Below are 22,130 nucleotides of genomic sequence, written 5' to 3'. Positions count from 1 at the left end.
TGGACTTGGTGGAAGAGCAGTGAGTGGCCAGAGATCATCACCGCATGGATGCCTTAACCTGCAGCTGGGACAGTCTGTGCCACCGAAGGTCCTTCCCCTATCCTGCCCGAGACCTGACTGGCTCTTGACCTGCTCTTCCTCCTGATTGGCTGGTGGCTGCTCAGGACAATGACCTTTCTGACCCATCTGGTGGTTCAGGAGGGCATGGGACTTTTAGAAGGCTGGCTCCAAAGGCTGTGATGGGAAATAGGAAACCCTGATTCCTCCACCTCTGGCACTGGCTGAGTCAGGCCACTTTGGGAAGGGGCTTAGGGGTTGGAGGCTGCTGGGTCTCAATCCCGGGAGGTTTTTCTCATGGGCCACTGCTGGATTGAGTGACTGGAGAGCTCATCAGGAAGGATGAGAGATCTTCTCCAGTACGTTGCATGTTGCTTGGCATTTTTCTCTGCTGGGTTTTTGATTGTGGCCACCTGGACAGACTGCTGGATGGTGAATGCTGATGACTCCCTGGAGGTAAGGAGATGGAGGCTTGTGCCTGGCAATCCCTTTTTATGCTTGCCTTACTTGGCCTAGGCACCCGGGCAGCTACCACCTCATGCCTCTGCTTTACTTGGGGCAGCATGGACAATACTTGGGGATGGTTGGAATCACAAAATGGAAACTATCAGCCCCAGATGTCCCATGCCTCCCAATCCCATAAATGTCAGAGAACAGAATTGGAAACTAGAGGGCATCTGCTTAAAAAGCATGGTGGTAGTGTGTAAAAAAGCCCTGAAATCAGAGTACTTGGGTTCAAATCCCAAGATTAATTATTACTACTTGTGTGACAGAGGGTGAATGTTCTACTGCTCTGGTCATCAGATTTTCGTCTGAAAAAAATGAGGAATTTAGAGTCCATGTCATCTGAATGCTCCAGGAAGGACAATCTTTTGTAGGGATTGGCTTATGCAGAAGGAGGGAGAAGAGCTTTGACTCTCCAAATTCTTTCTATCCTTCCATGGCCTTGTTTTAAGGGTCCCAGATCCTAGACTGAGCATTGACAGAAGTTTACCCAAGGTTACATAGACCATGCTTGGTGGGGCTAGGATTTTAATCAGGAGGTCAGAGATTGAAAGGGGGAAGACCTGGAATGAAATAATCAAAAAGTTTGCATTAAGCATCTACCAGTGCCCCACTCTGGCTAGGTACTAGACCACAAATTGGTAAACAATCATTAATGATGAGGAGCTGAAATTCGAACGGGAGAGCCAAGTACCAATAAAAATGCATACAACAAAAATACCCAACACTGAAATACCTTGTTCAAGGTCACAAAGGAAATAAGCAAAAGATCTGGGTTTGGATTGCAGGTCCTTTGACTTCAAATTCTGCTCCCCTTCTCTTGAAGTTATGGCTGGTAGCCAATCTCTACCCCCATTGGGATCTCTGGGGTCACATCCAAGTCTCATTTTTAATGCCTCTCTGGGGAAGCCAACTTGGAGTCTAAGAGGTCTTTCTGTTGCCATAGAAATGGAGAGAGGTGAGATAGAGAGAGTCCCCACTCTCCAGGGATGGCTCCCAGGCTGGAGTACAGGTAATCGTAGGGTGGGAGCGGCAGCCAGCTCTGTGAACATCTCTAATGAGTGGCATATGGCATCTCTATCCTTGTCTACTTGGCCCTCCAGAAGACTATTATCCCTTGTCAAGGTTCTCTTATCATCACTGAGAAGAATGGAAATCTCCCCAAGGGAGTGGATTTATCCTCCTGAATTTGTAGAGCTGATGTAGGAAGAAAAACAAACGTGGAGAAAGTCGTAGCAATTCCTCACCATCTATAAAGAGATCACATATATCACATGTATGTATGTAGACATACAAGTTTATGTATTGCAGCCCCTTTGTGGAGCTTTTAAAAGTCACCCCCATGCAATCATCCCCCATCCCCATCTTTTGCCCCATATTTCAAAGCCATTTTGAGATCTAGAGGCCAGGAGTTACTAGGAAGTGGCTTGGGGGAGATGTCGGCAGCTCTTGATCCCCAGGTAAAAGCAAATCAGAGAATGGAGGGGGCCTGTTGTGCTTGCAGGGCTGGCTTTCCATGCTGGCCCCAATCATAATTTTAGCAAGTATTCTAAGCAGGCCACAGATGCCCTTGAACCTGAATTCAGAGGAACAGAAGATTTTTGAAAAGGCAACACTGCTGAGCTGTCTTTCCTTTTAACTGGTACATCGGGAAGAAGAGGCCCCAGCTTCAGGGCTGTGTGAGGCTGTGGAGCTCAGAGCCTCAAAGCATTTCTTCAGCACAGAAAGCAGGTATGAGAGAAGGGAGCCTGCCAAAGTCGGGCACTCCAGGTCTCCCTTTTAATTAGTTTCTCAATGACTTTGGATGCAGCGCAGTTTAAACTGGCTGAGCTGCTGCCTTCATTGGCCAGAGACTCTCAGGATAAAACTCTGTTAATAAGAACAGCCCAACGGAAACTTTGTTGACTATTAGATGACAAAAAACCAACAAAAATAACTGACATTTAGAATAATCACGGACAATTCAATTTGTACAAAGCGCTGTCCCTTCTGGAGATCCTATGGGAGCCTCAGAACAACTGAGGCAGTCACTAGGATCAATTCTATTCTGAGGAGGGAGAAGTCAGGCCATGGAGAAGTTAAGTTCATGGCCAGCCAGCCAGGAAATGTTGATGGTGAGATCAGAACCTAGTTTTCTCCTCTGTCCAATCCCAGCCTTAGTTCCAAAAGACCATGGTGCTTGTAGATCTTGTTATTTTTCCAGGAATTCAGACTAAGAAACAAAATAAACTTTACAATTGTTATGATGTTTTAAAATCTCTAAACATTTTATACACAACAGCTCATTTTAGCGTTCCTTTATGTGTTGCCACCCTCATTCAAATGTAAATTCTTTGAGATCAGGGACTGAATTGTTTCCTTTCATAATTATCCTCTTCCCACTAACCCCCATTACTTAATATAGAACCTGGAACATGGAAAGCACTTCATGATTGATCGATTGATCTACCTATCTCTCTCTCTCTTGTTCTCTCTCTTTCTCTCTCATCTCTCATCTATCTATCTATCTATCTATCTATCTATCTATCTATCTATCTATCTATCTGTCACTATCTACCTATTCCTCCATCTAATTTTTAAATATAAATATCTATAATCTATTATCTTTACCTATCTCCCCATATATCTGTATATTCATTTATATACATACCCATTTTCCTTCTTTTTATTTATATCTATTCATCTGGGGCAGCTAGGTGGCACAGTGGATAAAGCACTGATCCTGGAGTCAAGAGGACCTGCATTCAAATCTCACCTCAGACACTTCCTAGCTATGTGACTCTGAGCAAGTCATTTACCCCTCATTGTCTTAACACATCTGGGGCCATCTCCAGTCATCCCGATATCGATCCTGCCACTCGACCCAGATGCTTCTGGAGGAGAGAGTGAGCTTGGTGACCTTACACAGCCCTCCCTCCCTCAAATCCAATTCACTGCAAGTGATGACATCACCCTGATATCATGGTCCTCTTGGAAAATGAAGGACAAACAACAAGAATCTCTCCACCTATTTATCCTTCTATATATAGCTATCTCTTTATCATTCTATTCATCCATATCCATCTACCCACCTACCTCTCTATTCCGATCCAATAAACATGCATTTAACACCTAGAACGTGCCAGGTCCTGTGCTAAGCGCTGGGATGAAATTTAAAAAAAAAAAGTCACTTCCCTCAGTGAATTTACCATCTAAAGGGGGAGACAGCACATGATCAGTAATCCTTACCTCAGTTCCGAATGAGGTATTACCAATATTATTATCTGCATTTTAAAGATTCAGACACTGAATTTTGGGGAAATTAAGAGCTGTGCAACGAATGCATTGCTCACACTGCTGGAAATTGTTGGTAGTGAGATTTGAATCCAGTACTGTCCAGACTCTTGTGCCATTACTTCATCTTACTTGCATATCTTGGCATTTAAGATGAAATAATGTGACTTTTAAGGAAGCCCTGTCCACTTGGAGCCCATCCCATGGGGGAACAAGCAATCAGCAGTCTGGTTCACATTCTTGGGATGAGTTCTCACTCTCCTTGGCCAAATGGATTTATGAGAATTTCCAAGGTTCCATCCATGGCTCTGATATGAGTGGAAGCAAGGAGCAGGGAAAGGAAGATAAGATGAGAAACTTCTTTCTCTATGGCAAGGAGCTCATGAAAGCCTGAGACTTCCTGCTTTTCTCCGGTTTTCTTTAATTGTCCCTTGACAAAAGAGAAGAGAAGCTTGCTAAACGTTACCTTGGGGTTCAGAATTCAGAGGTCTCCTCTCACTGAGCTTGGCAGCTGCACAGTGAAGCAAAGGGTGGCACACTAACTTTCCCTCCCCAGTCCAAGCCTATAGCTCTCAGCCTCAGTCCTCCCTTTGGTTTGGGTCAAACAGGACCCAGGCAGTAACACTCATTGCTCTCCTTGGGGGCTGTTGGATCAAGTGAGTCACTCAAATGTTTGTCAGGAATTTACTCCATTCAGAGGAAACACTTGAGAAAAGCTTGACTCTCTTCACATGAAGGATGATGATTAAGTGCTTCTCTGTGTGTGTGTGCAATGTACCACATAGATGAGCAAAATAAAAAGATATGAAGTTGAAAAGGACCTCAGTCCATGCTCAGGCCGTGCCTTTCATTTTAGAGATGAAACGATGAGAAAATCAGACAACTTCCAAGTGGGAACAGATGTGGGGGAGGGGGAGTGGGGAGGGGGAGACCTCACCTTCCCAAAGAAGTCAGTCTACAACATGGCCAACAAAAGGCTTTCCAGCCTTTGCTGAAAACCAGCAGTGGGGGAGAGCTCCCAAGTGCAGGCAGCTTGTTCCACTCTGGGCCAGTTCTCTTTCCAACATAAATGTTGTGATCTCTCCACTGTCACAAAGATGTCAGACTTCCTTGGATGACAGACTGCATGCTTTTCTCACTCTATTGCACACTCTCCTATAAGGGAAGGTAAATAATAAGTGGTCTTATTGATGTTAACAAGCACCTTCAGGCCGCTTCCAATCTAGACATGGTGATAAGACAGATGCACACAGAAGTATAGCATCAAGGAATACTCCCAAGGCCAAGACAGACAAGCCACTGTTCATTCTGGAGGAAGGAGAGAACAACTCCCTTTGAGGGTGTGAGGCTTGGCAAAGGAAGTGGCGTTCGTCTTGGCTCTTGAGGAATGCTTAGCAATTCAATAAGAAGATGAGACAGCAGAAGGAATATACATCAATTAGAAAGACATTTTTGGATTTATTTAATTGGGAAAATACGAGATTACATTGTATGATTCTGAAATTCACTGAGAAGTGTGTTCGTAGGAGGCTGATGTGGGAAACAAGGATTTAGAAATTGGCTTTATGGGCATAGCAAGACATAGGGAGACCTAGTGAGGGTTTTCAGTTTTTTCCTATGGTGCCAGAAAAATAATATCTTAAATCATAGATTCCCGGGGATTTTTGACCTGGGATAGATGAACCTTTTCAAGAATAAAATTTTGTTAATTATATTTTAATATAATTTTCTTTGCAATCCTATGGATTCTATTTTATTCATTGAAAAAAACTAATAAAAAGAGAAGGTTTGTAGGCCTCACCAGACTGAGGGCCAAAGGAGACCAGGAATCACACACCAAGAACATTGACAGCCCACTCTGGCCCAGCCGTCTCCTTTGAACCATGAGCAAACAGAGGTCTCCAGAGGTCTGGGGATTTGTTGAAGGTCACACCATTAGCAGAGCTGGGCTCCCTTGGCATTTTCCCTGAGTCCACGCCAAGTCCTCTCACCACTACACCATGGCTGCCTCTGTGCCACCATCATTCTGGTGAAGTAGAAGAATAAGTGGATGGAAAAGCCATCATGTCTGACAATTGAATCTCTTCATCCAGGAGTCACACTCCTGCTCTGTTCTCCATTGATATGGAGATACCTGTGAGCTGCCCCCCCCCCCCAACCCCGGGCACCTTTGGAAGTTTGAGATGGGGCTCTGGCCTCCACCAGCCTCCCCATGGGCAGGTGGGAAGATTTGGGGATTAAGAGTCTGAGGACCTGGCTTTGAGCTCCCACTGCGCCCCTGCCTGCTTACTTTCTCAGCTGAGAGCCTTGCCTCCTATTTTAAAGAAAAAGGTGAGGTGGTTCTCTGTGAGCTCTCCCTCTTTCTCATTTCCTATTCCGCAGGTGCCTTATGCCTCTCTCTCCTTCACTCCTGTCTGATGTGATGATGGGACTTTGCTCCCTCTCAAGGATGACCCCCTTCTTGTGTATGGGATTCCATTCCATCCCATCTCCTCCAACAGACTGACTCTTTCTGCCATCCCTCCTCTTCCCTTATCTTTAGTCTCTCCCTCTCTAGTGGCCCATTTCCTCCTGCCCATAAACGTGCCCATTCTCTTCTATCCTGAAAACATCCTTGTTTGACCCTTCCATCTCCATGACCTTCCTCTATCTTTTCTTCCTTTTGTGGCTAAACTCCTCAAAAAGACCATCTACAGTAGCTGCCTCCGATTTCTCTCCTATCACTCTCTTCTTAATCCCTGACCATTGACCCCCTTCATGCTACTGAAAATCTCTCTGCAAAATTACTCTTTTTTTTGCGGGGCAATGGGGGTTAAGTGACTTGCCCAGGGTCATACAGCTAGTGAGGGTCAAGTGTCTGAGGCTGTATTTGAACTCAGGTCCTCCTCAATCCAAAGCCTGTCCCTGTAATATTCTCTTAGCCAGTCAATGCAATGGCCGTCAGCCTTCATTCTCCTTGTCCTCTCTTCAGCTTCTGACCCTGTGAATCACTCTCTCCTCATTCTTTTCCTATCTCTCTGCTCCTTCTCAGCCTCCTTTGATGGATCCTCCTTCACATCACTCCCTCTGAGCCTTGGCCCCCCTCAGGGATCTCTTGTGGGCCTTCTCTTCTTCCTCCATACTAATTCATTGGGGGATCTCATCCGCTTCCATGGATGTCATTACTGTCTCTTTGTTGATGAATCTCACATCTCCTTACACTGCCCTGACCTCTCTGCTGACATCTCATTTCCAGCTGCCTTTCAGGTGATTCAAACTGGATCTCCAGTAGACATAAACTCAATCCATCTGAAACAGAATTCATTCTCTTTTGGTCTAACCCCTCTACCACCTTCCCAAATAGTGTAGAGGAGAACGCCATCCTCCCAGTCTTGCAGACTTATAATACAGTGTTTATCTTCATTTATAGAAAGCTCACTATGTCCCAAACATTGCCCTAAACACTTTATAATTATTCTCTCACTTGAGGTAGGCGTTCTTATTTTACCCATTTTAAAGATGAGGAAACTGAGGCAAACAAAAGTTAACTGACTTGCCCAGAGTTGCACAGCTAAGGAATGTCTGAGGTTGGATTTGAACTCATGTCTTCATGACTCCAGGCCTGGTGTTTTATCTGTTGTGCCATTTGACTGATACAGCAAAAGAAATGCTGGAATTGGAATGAGAAGACCTGGGTTCTGGATGCTGCCTCTACCAATGAATGCCTTTGTGATCCTGGAACCTTCCTTCTCTTTGATGGGTCTTAGTTTCCTACACTATAAAATGACAAGGTTGGGCTACATGGTCTCTGAGGTTTGTTTCTTCCAGCTTTCAATCTATATCACAATGAATTTCAGGAGTCTCCCTCCAATCCCCATAAACACAACAACTTTCATTCCACTTTCCTCTATGACATTACTTAGAGTGTTCCTCTTAGGAGAAGGAGCATGCATGGTTTCTTGGTTTCTTGTGACCTCTACCCCCAGACTTCTATGAAATAGCAGAAGGCATTTATCTATGTTCTGAGAGTCTTTGAACAGTAATAGGCTCTGAAATAAGCACCTGGCAAAAATTCCGCAGGATCACTTGGTCTTCTGTCTTCAAGCACCATCTGCAGGAGAGCGGCCTGGTGTGTGGCCTCCATCTTGGGATTTTATTTTGGACTCGGGGAGAATGGAATCTGCTAAGTCAGCACACACCTGGTGAGGCCAGAGCTAGGCTTCCTAGTCCAGCATTTCCATCATGGATTACCAGGATGGAAGAAAAATTTGTTTTTTCCCTTTCTCACTCATAGTTGATAAATAGGAAATAATAAGCTGCTTTAGAAATCCAAATGAATCAACTGCTATTTAGTATCCCTTTTAATAAAGGGAAGAGGCAGTGTGGTAGCCTGGGAACAGGACCAATCTTATAGTCAAGGAAAACAACTTCGGTTCTTGCCTCTGAAACATATTGTCTGAGTGACTGTGGCCAAGTCACTAAAGCTCTTCCAACTCTCTAAAGCTAGAAATTGCAAAGAAGGTGCTGACCTGCTTTGGTAGAAGGACTTCCCTTACCTGGGAGTTTCCTGTACTCATAAAATCACAGATCTAGTCTAAAGCAACAATAATACAAATTAGGAAGATAAAGCAGTCTTCCCCCTCTTTGTGATCATCCTTTTCCTCTTCTTCTTCCTCCTCCCCCTCCTCCTCCTTCCCCCTTCTCTTTCTCCCTATCATCATAGCTAGTGAACAATAGCTAGCACTTATATGGCGCTTTAAAAGTATTTTCTCATTTGATTTTCACAACAACTCTGGGAGGTAGGTGCTGTTATTACCCCCATTTCAAAGATGAGGAAACTGAGTCAAACAGAGGTTAAGTGATTTGCCCACCAGGGTCACAGAGCTGGTAGGACAATGAGGTCATATTTGAAATCAAGGCTCCTTGATTCCTGGCCCAGGGTTCTGTTGACTCCATCCACCATCAGCCAAGTCTCCCAATGACCCACTGAAGTTGTGAGTATAAGCCAATCAGTGGAACACTTATTAGCTATCTACCATGTGCAAGACAATGCGCTAAGTCCTAAGGTTACAAAGAAAGGCAGAAGATAGCCCCTACTCTTAAGAAATTCTTTCTGTCTGTTGGGGGAGAAAACATGGACAGTTATGAAGAAAGAAGATACATGAAGGATACAATGGAATCAGTTTCAGAGCCTAGAACTAAAAGGGGAACAGGAACGGATTCTATATAAGGCAGGATGGTGCAGGATGGTCATGGGAAGGAGGCAGAGATGAAGAGGGAGCATCCTCCAGCATGGGGTGGGGTGTCAGTGAAAACACCTGGAGGCAGGAAATAGAGGAGGTCTTGTTTGAGGGAAGCCAGTGCCACTGGATAGAGAATGTGTGGGGATAGAGAAATGTGTAGATGTAAGAAGACTGGAATGGGGGTGGAGGGAAGGTTATGAAGGTCTTTGAACACCAAGCAAAGGAAGCCATATTAGCCCCATCATATACATGAAGAGCCTGCGGCTAAGAAGGATTCAGTCACTTGTTCAGGACAAATTGAAGACAGTCTTTGGGCTTAAGGATTTTCTTCCCATTAAGGACCTGTTGTGGGAGCTCATCACTGAGGGAGTTTCTTCAACAACATACACTGGGATTCCTCTAGGCCTTGGTAAAATAACTTCTAAAGTTGTCATGACCAAATAATTCATCCCTTTGTGTTCAAGGTGGAAGAGGATTGCCTCAAACATCTGGGGCCATCTTCAGTTGTCATGATATATATCTTGCCACTGGACCCAGATGGCTCTGGAGGAGAGAGTGAGGCTGTTGACCCTGAACAGCTCTACTTCACTTAAATGCAATTCACTGCAAGTCATGACATCACCCCAATGTCATGGTCCTCTTTGAGAATGAAGGACAAAGAACAACTGATCTATGAAGATGATTTATTAGAAATTTACTTATTTATTCACATGTTGTCTCTTCTCATAGACTGTAAGCTTCTTGAAGCCAGGGACTATTTCAGTCTTGACTTTTTAGCTCCAGCACAGCACAGTATCTGAACCCAGCAGGTTGGTGGCTTATGGGAATCTGTTCCCTTACATTAGAGTCAATCCCACATGCATTTAGATATAACTCTGTGGTGACATCAACTTTCACAGTTGCAAAATATTTCTCATAATACATCATAAATTCTTTTTATGATATAGAAGTGCATTGCTCAGAGTGATGAGCAGTGGAAGAGAGCTGTAGTTCACCTGGTGGGAGGGTGGGTTGTGTATTGGCAACAGCAGAAGTCAGATGCCAAGGGGCGGCAGCATGGTTCTCTGTGGTGTGCTGGATGGAGAGCACTGAATATGGAGCCAGAGACCTGGAACTGAATTCCATATCAGCTACTTCCAACACGTGTGACCCTTCATGCGTCACTTCCGTATTTTGGGCCTCACTTTCCTCATTTGTACAACAAAAGGCTGAGGTTGCGTCACCACTGAGTTCCCTTCCAGCTGATAACCTGCAAAAGAAAAATTGCATCAACCTCACTGGGCCTCTGTTTCTTTATTAAAAAAGAAGAGAATAATCAAACAAGTTGTACCTGCCTCAAGGCACCCAAGTGAAGACCACCTGAGATCATGGCTGAAAAGTACTTTGTAAAAGGAAAGGCTGATGTGAGAACTGACATCAGTATGTTCCCTCAGGGCTTGCTAAGTGCTTTACGAAATATGCTCTGGCATTTGAGCCCCATAGCAACCCTTTGGGGTATACCCTGTTCCTATCCCAATTTTACAAAGAAGGAAACTGAGTCTATGAGAAGTGAAGTGACTTACCCAGTTCAATTTGGAATTTCAATCGAAGTCTTCCTGACTCCAAGTCTCCCTCTCAACTATTGCTGCCCCTTCCTGGATATAGAAACAGTCTCTGCTGTGGCCTCCTTTTGAAGTCTGTCTGTTGGACGGTGAAGCCCAGGTCCAACATGACCTCAGCGGGTTAAAAGTGGGGCAAAAACCGTATGAAATGACTTTTCATAGGGGTGGATGTTTCACCCTAAAACAGGATTTAATAAATCAGCATAACAAGCACAAGGCCAAACAGGCATAAAGAAGCAGTGTGCGCGCGCGCACGTGTGTGTGTGTGTGTGTGTGTGTGGTGTGTGTGTGTGTGTGTGTGTGTGTGTGTGTGTGGTGTGTGTGTGTGTGTGTGTGTGTGTGTGTGTGTGTAGCAAAACAAAACAACCCAGTCCCTTAGAGAACTTAGTGAATAATAAGGTGAATATGGGTTAACCATGTGATCTGGGAGCCAAGAAAACCACTGTCCAATAAGGTAACATAGTCACCTGTGTCAGACATCACTGGTGTACAGAGCTCAGTTCTGTGGACTCCACTTTAGAGAGGATATTTAGAACCTGGAAAGTGACTTAAGCTCAGTGTGGTAGGGAAATGATGCCCTACTAGGATTCATTAAAAGAACCAGGCATATTATTATTATTTTTTTTTTTAGTGAGGCAATTGGGGTTAAGTGACTTGCCCAGGGCCACACAGCTAGTAAGTGTTAAGTGTCTGAGGCCGGATTTGAACTCAGGTCCTTCTGAATCTAGGGCCAGTGCTCTATCCACTGCGCCAACTAGCTGCCCCGAACCAGGCATATTAAACTAACATGGAGAAGAGAGGAGTGGGCATTACAATGGTCTCCAATTATTTGAAAGGGTGTTGGGTGGGAAGAGGGATTGTTGTATTTAGCTCTAGAAGACAGACTTTGAAGCAAAGGGTAGAATTTGAAAAGGGGTAGATACTGGATCAATAAAAAAGGAACAACAGCAAGAAAAGCCAAACTTTTAAGAATTAAAACTGTTTAATCATGTAGTTGGGCTTCCTCAAGAAGTCATGGTTACTCCTTACTAGGCATCGTGGTAGAAGCCTGGATCATCCAATCAACAAGCAATGATTAAGTGCCTATAGGCGATACCAGCCTCTTAGTGGGTGAGTTACCAAAGGCATTTGTGCTTATTACTGGTTGGACCAGGTGAGGGTCTCTGAGGTCCCTTCCAATTCAGAGTCATCCTTCATTGGGATTTGTGGAACCCATTCATGGTGAATGGAGATGATCATTTCTGGTATGCTAGGCATTTAGGGTTTGAAAGGTGTCACTCTAATGAATGAGTATTTAACCTAAGGTCCATGGTGAGAGATTTTAGGGAATCTGTGCATGCATCTAAAATATTTTGATAACTTTATTTCAACATAGTTTCCTCTATATAGTTGTGCATTCAAAAACAATATTCTAAGAAGGGGTTTATATGCTTTATTTGATTGCCAAAGGGGTCAGTGATACCAATAAAGTGGAGAATCCCTGGTTGAATCTTCCTTCCCCAATGTTGAAATCATTCACTCTGTCTCTAAGAAACAAGCAGCATAGCTCCAAGTAGGATGGAAATGAGCTCAAGCACATATAACCTGTTCTATTGAACTGTACTCAAAAGAGACATAATAGAAGATGGTGATTACAAAGCAAACTTGAAATACTGCTTGGTCATCTGAGAATCCCCCATTCCAAGGGTTCATCTTGAAAATATCTATCCACAGGCGGCAGCTAGGTGGTGCAGTGGATAAAGCACTGGCCCTGGATTCAGGAGGACCTGAGTTCAAATCTGGCCTCACACAGTTGACACTTACCAGCTGTGTGGCCCTGGGCAAGTCATGTAACCCTCATTGACCAAAAAAAAGAAAAGAAAAGAAAGAAAAAAGAAAAGAAAAAGAAAAAAAGGAAAATATCCATCCAGTCTAGTAATATAAAAATTGCCCAACTTTGAAGAAGTCTATTATTCTTCATTTTTGCCCAAAGGCTCCTTCTCCATGCCCAGTATCTCAGAGTTGAGAACTGACAGCTGTTTACTGTGATTTGGGCAATCTTCCTTCTTCTACATCAGCTCAAAATTACCTGAACATGATAAGGGCTTTTCACCTTGTCTTCCCTGTACAAAGGCACCTTTGAGGGTGTCTCTCCTAAGTGGCCCATTAACAGGACCTGGGTTAATTACAGCCCCTGTTCTCACGTACCCGAATGGGGCTGAATACCAGAGTCAGTTGCCAGCTGTGCCCCTGGCGTTAATGCCTAATGGAATGGGGTTCCTTGTGTTCTCTAATGAGCTCATTGCTGGTCTAAGTATGCTCATTGCAGGTAAATGATCAATAGCCTTGACAATGGCCACACCTCTACCTGCTTTAGTGCGGTATAACATTTTTCCGGGTAGAGCTTAGCTTGCCTTCTTGGACCTCTCAGGCCACCTCACACACAACCTGCCCCATACAGGAGGAGGTCTAGATATGGGGCATGGGGTCAAAGCTCAGGGAGCCAATGGAGCAGGACACTGCTCCCCTTGGCCTGAGAGAAGGTTCTAGTCTCCATCCCAATGATCCTTAACCCAAGTTTTCTTAATTGGCATAGGAGGAGAATGGATTCAACCAATGGGGAGTGAAAATGACCTCTTCAGATAGGCACAAAGGCTGTAGTTATTGGATACTCCCTGGAAAAAGGTTTGGTATGACCTTTTAACAGACCTCTCCAGGTTCTGTGAGGCATTTGGCACATAGTAGGTACTTTAAAGGTCTTTGTTAACTTTTTGATTGTAGTCCAAGCTCCATTCAGACTCTACTGACTGTGGCCATGTTTACTATGGAACTAAGATGTTGAGTCCACATATTTCAAAATTGAGAAGAATCTCGCACATCCAGAACCCATCCAGTTTGCTGTAGAACATGAGACTCATTTTCCTTGTTAGACTTTTGTTGCTTTTCTAGCACATAGTCAGTCTTTGGTGCTTCTGCCTGGCATCTAGTAGGTGCTTAATAAATGTTTGTTGACTCGGCAACTTTTCTGGTTCTTTGGTTCAGACATACTTCTCCTCTAGCCTTTGGATTCCATCTAAACATAGGGTGGGTGGGACTGGGCAGCACTCTTAACATTTTAAATAATGAATACTGTCTCCTAATTTTTAATATACTGTATTTTCAAATTCTTACTAGCTGTGTGACTCTGGAAAAGTCACTTAGCCCCATTTACCTCTGTTCCTCATCTGTGAAATGGGCTGGAGAAGAAAGTGGCAAATCATTTGAGTATCTTTGTCAAGAAAACCCGAAATGGGGTCGTGGAGAGTCATCCATGACTTCAGTGACTCAACAACAATGAAAACATTGACACAAGTTGAACCAGTGAACAAACCATTTATTAAGCACTGCCTAAGAGCCAGACACTGTCCTCCATGCTGTGTGTGTGAAGAAAGGCTTAAACCCAGTCCCAGACCTCAGACCTATGTCTTAATGCTGGTGATCTTTTTAGACTCTTTTATCCAAATGGACTTGGGAGCGACCATCCCATGAGCCTTAGGCCAGTAGAGCTTACAGATCACTGGGGTTTCCAAATATAGTCCCAGAGATGCCACATGAGGAAGGGGGTTTTAAAATACTGTTGTGATTTTTCATCTGTAGGGGCAGCTAGGTGGCGCAGTGGATAGAGCACCAGCCCTGGAGTCAGGAGTACCTGAGTTCAAATCCGGCCTCAGACACTTAACACTTACTAGCTGTGTGACCCTGGGCAAGTCAATTAACCCCAGTTGCCTCACTAAAAACAAACAAACAAACAAAAAACATCTGTAAGGGGCTAAAATTCTAGCTAGTCTGTCTAAAATATCTATTCCAATCGTTACACAGCTCATTGCTCAGGAGACTTCATGCCTAATGCTGAGAAGAGGGCTCTGCTGATGTGCTCTTAGGTAGAATTTCTTTTGCAAGGGTACATATTTTCACATCTTTCCCCAAGTCCCCAGTCCAGGCTTTTCCCCTTTGTTTCTGCCTACTGACCTGGCTCCCTTCAAATTAGTAAATTGAAACAATATCTGAGTTTTTTTTTTCCCCTGAGATAATTTTTGTTTAAACCCGACTAAAGCTATTCTCAGATTTCTAAGGTAATAAGAACCACTAATTGAGGCAGAAGGAACAAAAATATTAACCCTGCTCAATATGCATGAGCTCTCCCAAGAATACTCCAAACTATTTTCTCTTGGCATGTTTACAATTCTGAGAAATCTACCGTGACTTTCAGCTTATGGATAAATTATGAAAAGTCTCAGGGCTTTGGTGCCTTTTAGCGCTAAGTAGTTGGTTAGAATCCTCGGCACGACATTTCCAAGGTAAAGTGGTTTGCAGCTGTCAGCCTGGCAGAAATTAATGTTCCATTTGTCTCTCACCCTCATCCCAGCTGCAGCATTTAAAATCTTGGAGAGGACCAAGAAAAGGGTGATCCCTGGGCTCCACAGACCCTGGAGTACTGAGAGCTCTCTCTGATGATCTGTTCCAGTTAGGACTCTATGCAAGATAAACATTCAGCAAGTCCAACCAAGTCCACAGGCATTTTCTACTCACCTAATTTCTGGGCTTAGAGTTGGAGCCACAGAGATAAATATTCAGCAGTCTTTTAAGCCATCAAGGAGCTTATAGTCTACCAGGAAAATCTCCTAGGTCCATGAACACATGCAAAACTTATACAATGTAAAGTGATTTATAGGGCTTGGAGCTGAGAACACACATTCAAGAGGCGGGATAGGGCCAGATTGGGATAGCCCATACGTACATGGGAGCTTCGTGGTGTCCTAAGAAAGTACCAAGAGGGAAAATACTCTAGAACCAGGAGAGAGTCTGTGAGTTCCATATATTCTTATATATGATATATTGCCATATATGTATATTATACATTGCACTATATGCACACTTTGTAGTCTTCACATGAAGAAGATGATGTTCCCCATAGAATTAAAAGCATTCTATTTTGAGCCCAGTGGACAATATGCATTCCATGCTTACAACACAATGAGGAGAGATCATACATTGCTTTCTTCATTTTCCAGATATTAGGAATAGGAACCCAGAGAGGGAAAATCAATTTCCTCCAGGCTAAACAATCATTCACTGACTGAGCTAGGCATGGCTGCCTCATTCTACTCAGTCTTATTTTCTAGCTACTCTCTTGATGACTAAGATGACTACAGAATCAGAAAGTGAGTTAAGGTCCTCATGTTGCACGTATTTATTGTTTGCCCAGAGTGCTTCAGGGTAAAGATGGTAAGTTGCTTGTTGGGAATTAACAGAATTCAGACCATGTTTCTGACCAGTTCATTTTGTTATCTGAACCCCAGCAGCCCAGGTGTTCCTTTGATCCAAAGTAACTATTGTATGTCCATGGATTTTCTTTCACATGGTGCCTTCTTTGCATCTAGGTTAGTACAAAGTGCCGTGGCCTCTGGTGGGAGTGTGTCACAAATGCTTTTGATGGCATTCGCACGTGTGATGAATATGACTCTATACTGGCTGAGCATCCCTGTACGTATGCTTTAGACCTCCTTCTCTGCTGGTCCAGGTACATGCCTGGCCATTGATGCCTGGCTTGACGTTGTGCCGTTGTCTTGAAATTCAGTGTGTCTGTGGCTTCCCTGCTTCCCACTTTACATACATTCTTGTTGGATTTCCCATGTCTGTCTTGAGTGTTGGGAAGAATATAGCAAAGAAAGAAGCTATGTTGGCCTCAGAATGAATGAATGAATGACAAGTGCATATTCACGTGTATAAATAATTATATATAGAATATATATACATCTATATGAATAAATATAAATGGTAATTATCCCATTATGATTTAACAAGATGGCCAACATTTAGGAGATTCCCATCATAGCTCTCTAAGCAAGAGTTTGTATTTCTTCCTATAGAAGTCTTGTTGCCAAAAAGGATTTTCTCACCACTTTTCCCTCCCCTCCAAGAGACAGAAAATGGGCATTACTTGCTAAACCAACCTACAAAGAACATAGGAGTGTTGGCTCCAAAGAGTGTAATCAGGAGCATCTGTCCCGATATTCTGGTTTTCTTATTTCACATCACAACCTGGATCTCTTCGATGGTTTCCTGTACATTAGAAGCCAAGTATCTTGAGAAAAGGGCCAAGAGGATTATTGCTCCTCTCCAGCCTTCCCTGCCGTTCTTTCCGGTGAATCCAATTGGGCTCCCAGACAAAATGAGAATATCAAGGAGAGTGGGCCCATCCGTCTCTTGGTTCTGGTCCCTGCTGGCAGCAGTGACTGGCACAGGGGCTTCCCAGCAATTGCTTTCCCTGTGACAAATGAAGCAAAGTCTGGCTCTTTTCCTGAAAGTAGTTTGTAGGGGAAGAGCAGGAACCTTTCAAGGTAACTTAGCAGAGCTCATATTGATGCCATTTCAGAGCTAGTTGCCTGAAATATGTTTAACATAATTCAAAAAGTCCATTCATTTCCTAAAAAGCCTCACTTTGTTGTAGAGTTATATCTCAGGGCTCGCTTGCATCTGCATGCTAATAAGGCCACATAGTTCAATGGTGATGGGAATGTGTATGTATTGTGTGCCTGATACAGAATGCCTCAGCATCATTCATTAGTGTGGGGAAGGAAAGGAAAGGTTGACAATTTCAAACATTATATATTTCTCCTATGAACATTTTATAGAAAAACCTTTTTTCTTGGGTCATGATTTACTTTAACCTCAATAAAAAGTAACTGAGGCTAAAAACTGGTCCATAATTTCATCTATTTTTGGAAGAGTGATGGTGCATGGCATTGGGGGTGGGGATAGAGAGCTGGCTCCAACTCAGCAATCAGGGATCAGAGAGTTAGAGTTAGAAGGACCTTTAGAGGGCAGAGGCCAAATTCTCATTTTACAAATGAGGAAATCGAGACACAGAGAAATGAAGTGGTTTCCCCAGGCTTAGCCAGCCTGGATCTGAGGCAGGATACAAACTCAGGGCTTCTTGATTAAGGCTACCTTTCAGTGGCCTCAAGGAAGACATGGTTGGTTTCATATACCTGTCTCTGACATGTATTGATTATGTGAACCAGGGAAAGTCATTTTCCTTCTTACTAGCCCAGACAATGCTCTGAGAATACAAGTAGAAAAATTGGTGCTGATCTGGATTGGAAGAGAGAATTGGCCCACCATAATCTCCTATTGCTAAGAAAGTCAAAGGTCTGGTCCCCAAATCCCCACATGAACCAGAGACCTGATTATATATTTCCATGGTGTGTGACTCTAGTCATTACTTTTGTCCCTTCTTTCTCAAATTTCAAAGATCTAAATTGAAAGAGACTCATGTGCAAGTTCATAGCCCCCGATTATTGCTAGACTAGGCATAGAATCAGAAATCTAACGGCTGGGCTGCCCATTCCCATGGAGCCATCTCTGTCTTCTAGGTCATTTCAAGGTTGGTCCCTACATGAGACCAGGATTTGGTTCCGAGGTTTGATGAGTCTCTGAAAGCCCTAACCCCAGATGGACGGCACCCCTCCTTCCTTCCTTCTCATCCTCTCAGAGGAAACCCCATCTCATCTTTGTCACTATGACTCACTTAGTCAGAGATTACTACTCTTTGCTTATACCTAGAAATACAGAAATAAAAACAGTTTCACTGCCGGTGTAATTGTCCCAATGTTTAGGCTTGAGGAGAGAATTAACATTGTTCCACACGTCACTCACTTTAACTTTAGCATGGTTGTGACTGTCCTCAGCCAATGAAAGGGTTATGATAAAACTATGGAAATGCTCCTTTCTTCCTCCCCTGTGCACGCTTTGAGAGTTAGTACTTCTGATAAATGATGCCCTATACCATCTTAATGTTCTTCCAGAAGCCAGGAATTTAGCTAAACCCTGGCCAATGGAGATTTGGGCCAGGGTGCCAAAATCTGAGGAAAGAGGGGACTTCTTCCCTGGGATAGAGAGTTCCCTTTCATGCATGGTATACATTGTCCCCAAGGTGACCCAGCATCTTTCTCTGTGGTCATTACCCTGTCCCATACCAGCATCCACCTCACCCGCACCCAGGCCATCCCTAAAATCTGATTGCACCACACTTTTCATCCAGCAAGATATCCTCATGGAACAGGCCTAGGCCCTTGCTATGAATTTTTTCCATGTGAGACCAGTGATGAGCTATTCTAAGGAGCCCTATGACCCCATGTTGTCCCCAGCCTTTGTCTTTTTGGCAACAAGATTTCTTACCTAGTTGTTCCATAGTGTTCTCTTCAGGAGACTGAACAAGGAAGACAGCCATTCTAGATCATTGTGTTCCGCCCTTGGGGTGTATCCTGCTCCTACTGTGCAGCTAAATGAAGTCTGCCATCAGGCCGATGTGCAGGCACTGCTGCGTTTGGGGGCCGTCTCTGGGGGCCCTGGCCCTCTGCCCTGGGATATTCCTGTGATTCAGCCCAGGGCTTCCAGGGGCTTGAGTCTGACCAGCCAGTTTTTCCTCCCTCTGCTCCCCTGTAACCACCTGTGCTGTTCTTCTAGTGAAGCTGGTGGCGACCCGGGCTCTGATGATCACAGCAAACATCCTAGCCACCCTCGGCTTCCTCTCTCTGCTGCTTGGGCTGCACTGCGTGAAGTTCCTCCCCAATGAACCTCTCATCAAAGTCCGCATCTGCTTTGTCGCGGGAATCCTGCTGGTCATCGCAGGTACTTGGGGGGAGGGGAGGGATGAAGGCGGGAGAGCCAATGGCTCAGAGACTGTGGCATCCTGGAAATCTTACTGGAAGGGACTCCAGAAGCCAGCCGGTTCAGGCCCTTCATTTTATAGAGGGGGAAACTGAGGCCAGGTGGAATGATGTATCAGAGGGGGGATTCAAAGCCAGGCTCTTGGATTCCGAGACCAGAATTCTTTCCAGTATATCAAGTTGCCTCTTTTTTAACTGAGCTATTTTTGAAAGAACAAAAGCACATGAGTCTATAGGGAAGAGGGCGATGAGGATGGCATGCCACACTCTAAGTCTGTTTTCGGCCAGGGAGACCAGATGCCAAGCTGGTGATCCCTTGTGCCATTGCTTTAACCACTTAGAGAAAGAATTCATGTTAAGTCCGCAAACCTTCGAGAATTGTAAAGACTCTAGTGCCTCCACAGAGGAGGATGTGAGGTCTACCAGGGCACTGGCAGAGGACTGGGAGCTGCAATGCCTACTTTCTGGGGGGGGGCGCAGTCTTTGTGGGCCTGGGCGGGGCTGTGGAATCATTCTCCTGAGGACCAGCCTGGCTAAGTTCAGAGATATCCATTCCTAGTCTGGCCTCAGGGGCATGACGTTTCAAGCACCAAAAGTCTCAAAAACCATCTAAGATCCAGTGTGGCTGTAGAGTGGCAGCCATACCCACAAAAAAGCACATAACTTCAAGGCACTGAAGGAAGATGCAGTGCTAATGCTGGAGGAAATTTAAAAAGATGCAATTCCTGCCTTCAAGAAGCTTACAGTCTCAGGACATATAAAAACAGTTTTGTGGAGAAAAAAATAACACACCTAGATCATATATTTAGAACTGGAAGGGACCTTTTGTAGAGGAGGAAATTGAGGCACAAAGAGGTTCAAGCAATTTGCCTGAGGTCGCATTCAAACTTAAGTGGAAAAGCCAGAAACTAATCACTGGTCTTTTATTCTACTGTGTTGCTTCCAAGTAGACCATAGCAAATGCTCTCTCTCCATAGGACAGAAGAGGAAACTGAGGCACAGTATGGAAAAAAAGGACTTTTCTGTGGCCCCCTAAGTATTGGGAAGACACACATAGCAATGAGATCTTCTACCTTTCCATCCCAAGCTTTGCCAACAAACCACATCTCCTCTCTCAAAGGGCCAAGGGAAATATAAGAAAAGGCAATATTGATTTGCCAAAATATTTAGACCTGAACATGTGAATAACACATTTCATTTAGAAAAACAAACAGGTCAAGTTGATCTTGATTTGTTATTCAGTGTGAGGGCAGAAAATGAGCAACTTAACAGTTCTTGGATTTTTTTTTTCCTCTCTCTTTTTAGAGGTTTTTAGGCACCTTGGGGAATGTAGGATTGCAGATTTAGAGTGAAAAGGAAACCGACAGCCCTAGTCTAATGCCTTAACTAAAATATTCAATCAAGACAAATGGATAATAATTATTTACTATTTGTGTGATAAGGAACTTTCTTATTATATTATTCATTAAATAATAATGATAAGTGTCATATGGTGTTGTCCGTTCTCAAGATACTTTGAAAACACTATCTTGTGTGAGATTCATAACAATCCTAGGAGGCAGATGCTACAGTTATTATTATCTATATTTTATCAATGAGGCATCAAAACCACAAAGAATGTAAGGGTTTGCCCAGGGTCATACAGAGAGTCCACCGAAGAGGGTAGATTGGAATTTGGCTCTTCTTCCTGAATCGGACTCCAGTGTTCCCCCCACTATTCCCCCCACTATTCCACACTGATCTTGTTCATCCTGATTATGTGAAAGATGCTCTTCTATATTCTGGGGATGTGAAGGAAAAAGAAAGAAAAGAAACAGTCAGTGCTCTCCCGGGCCTTCTGCTCTCCTGGGATGATGAGGAATTGAAGCCAGTGAGGGGAACTGTCCTCCTGGCATGACAGACAGGGGGACACCTGGGCCGACTGGCCTGGCCCCTGGATTCTTGTCCCAGGCTTCTTTTCAGTGCTCATGCCACAAGACGACATGGGCTGGTTGTTTGTCCAGGTGTCTGAGTATCCCTTTTGTTCCAGGTGTTCCTGGGATTGTCGGCTCCGTGTGGTATGCCATCGATGTCTACGTGGAACGCACCTCCCTGGTTCTACACAACATATTTCTGGGCATCCAGTACAAGTTTGGCTGGTCCTGTTGGCTTGGGATGGCAGGGGCCCTGGGATGCCTTTTGGCTGGAGCCATCCTTACTTGCTGTTTCTATCTCCTTAAAGGTAAATAAGTATAGGTAATGTCAGCATACTATGTGCACACACATACACATCAATGTTTCCATGCATGCATACCTTGTATAATAAGTGCATAGGCATAAAGTTGTATACAGGATGTTCCAGAGGTGCTTTATGCTGTTAAAACTGAAACTTTATACAATCACACCGGCCGGTACTCAAGCCCCATCATGCATTCAGCATTTATTTCCCATATCTTACTTGCATTTCTTCTGCTCTGAATCCCTACACTCCAAGTATCTTAAGTCAATTCGACCCTAAAATGTTCCAAGAGCTAAATTGTGTGTGCTGGGGGTGCTTGACTCCTCTCTGACCAGCTTACGAGAGCCTGTGTGTTCCATATTGAGCAGCACACCCCTCTATTGCTGTATAAACAATGCTTGAGCTTGGCAATAGTGTAGCAGAAGGTCCTGGAAATAAAGTCATAGCCACACTGGAGGCCTGGGGACTGTTGGCTCAAAATAACAATCATACTTTATGAGTTGCAAAATGCTTTACATGCATTCTCATTTGAGCCTCATTGTACTCCTGGTTATATGGAAACCTG

General features: G+C 44.1%; 1 protein-coding gene across 1 annotated transcript in view; it reads left to right on the top strand.

Annotated features, from left to right (window-relative positions):
- Window positions 1–335: 335 nt before the first annotated feature.
- Window positions 336–22,130, top strand: part of CLDN16 (claudin 16) — a 30,596-nt gene continuing 8,801 nt past the window's right edge. The window contains exons 1-4 of the mRNA XM_043991552.1: window positions 336–513; window positions 16,057–16,159; window positions 19,145–19,309; window positions 21,377–21,568. Coding sequence (XP_043847487.1) covers window positions 400–513; window positions 16,057–16,159; window positions 19,145–19,309; window positions 21,377–21,568 — 574 coding nt within the window. The 5' untranslated portion in view covers window positions 336–399. The remainder of the gene's footprint in view (window positions 514–16,056; window positions 16,160–19,144; window positions 19,310–21,376; window positions 21,569–22,130) is intronic.

Source organism: Dromiciops gliroides, chromosome 3 (genome assembly GCF_019393635.1).
Source record: "Dromiciops gliroides isolate mDroGli1 chromosome 3, mDroGli1.pri, whole genome shotgun sequence".
NCBI lineage: Eukaryota > Metazoa > Chordata > Mammalia > Microbiotheria > Microbiotheriidae > Dromiciops > Dromiciops gliroides.
Note: the sequence above shows the minus strand (reverse complement) of the source record. Positions and strands in the feature narration are given on the sequence as shown.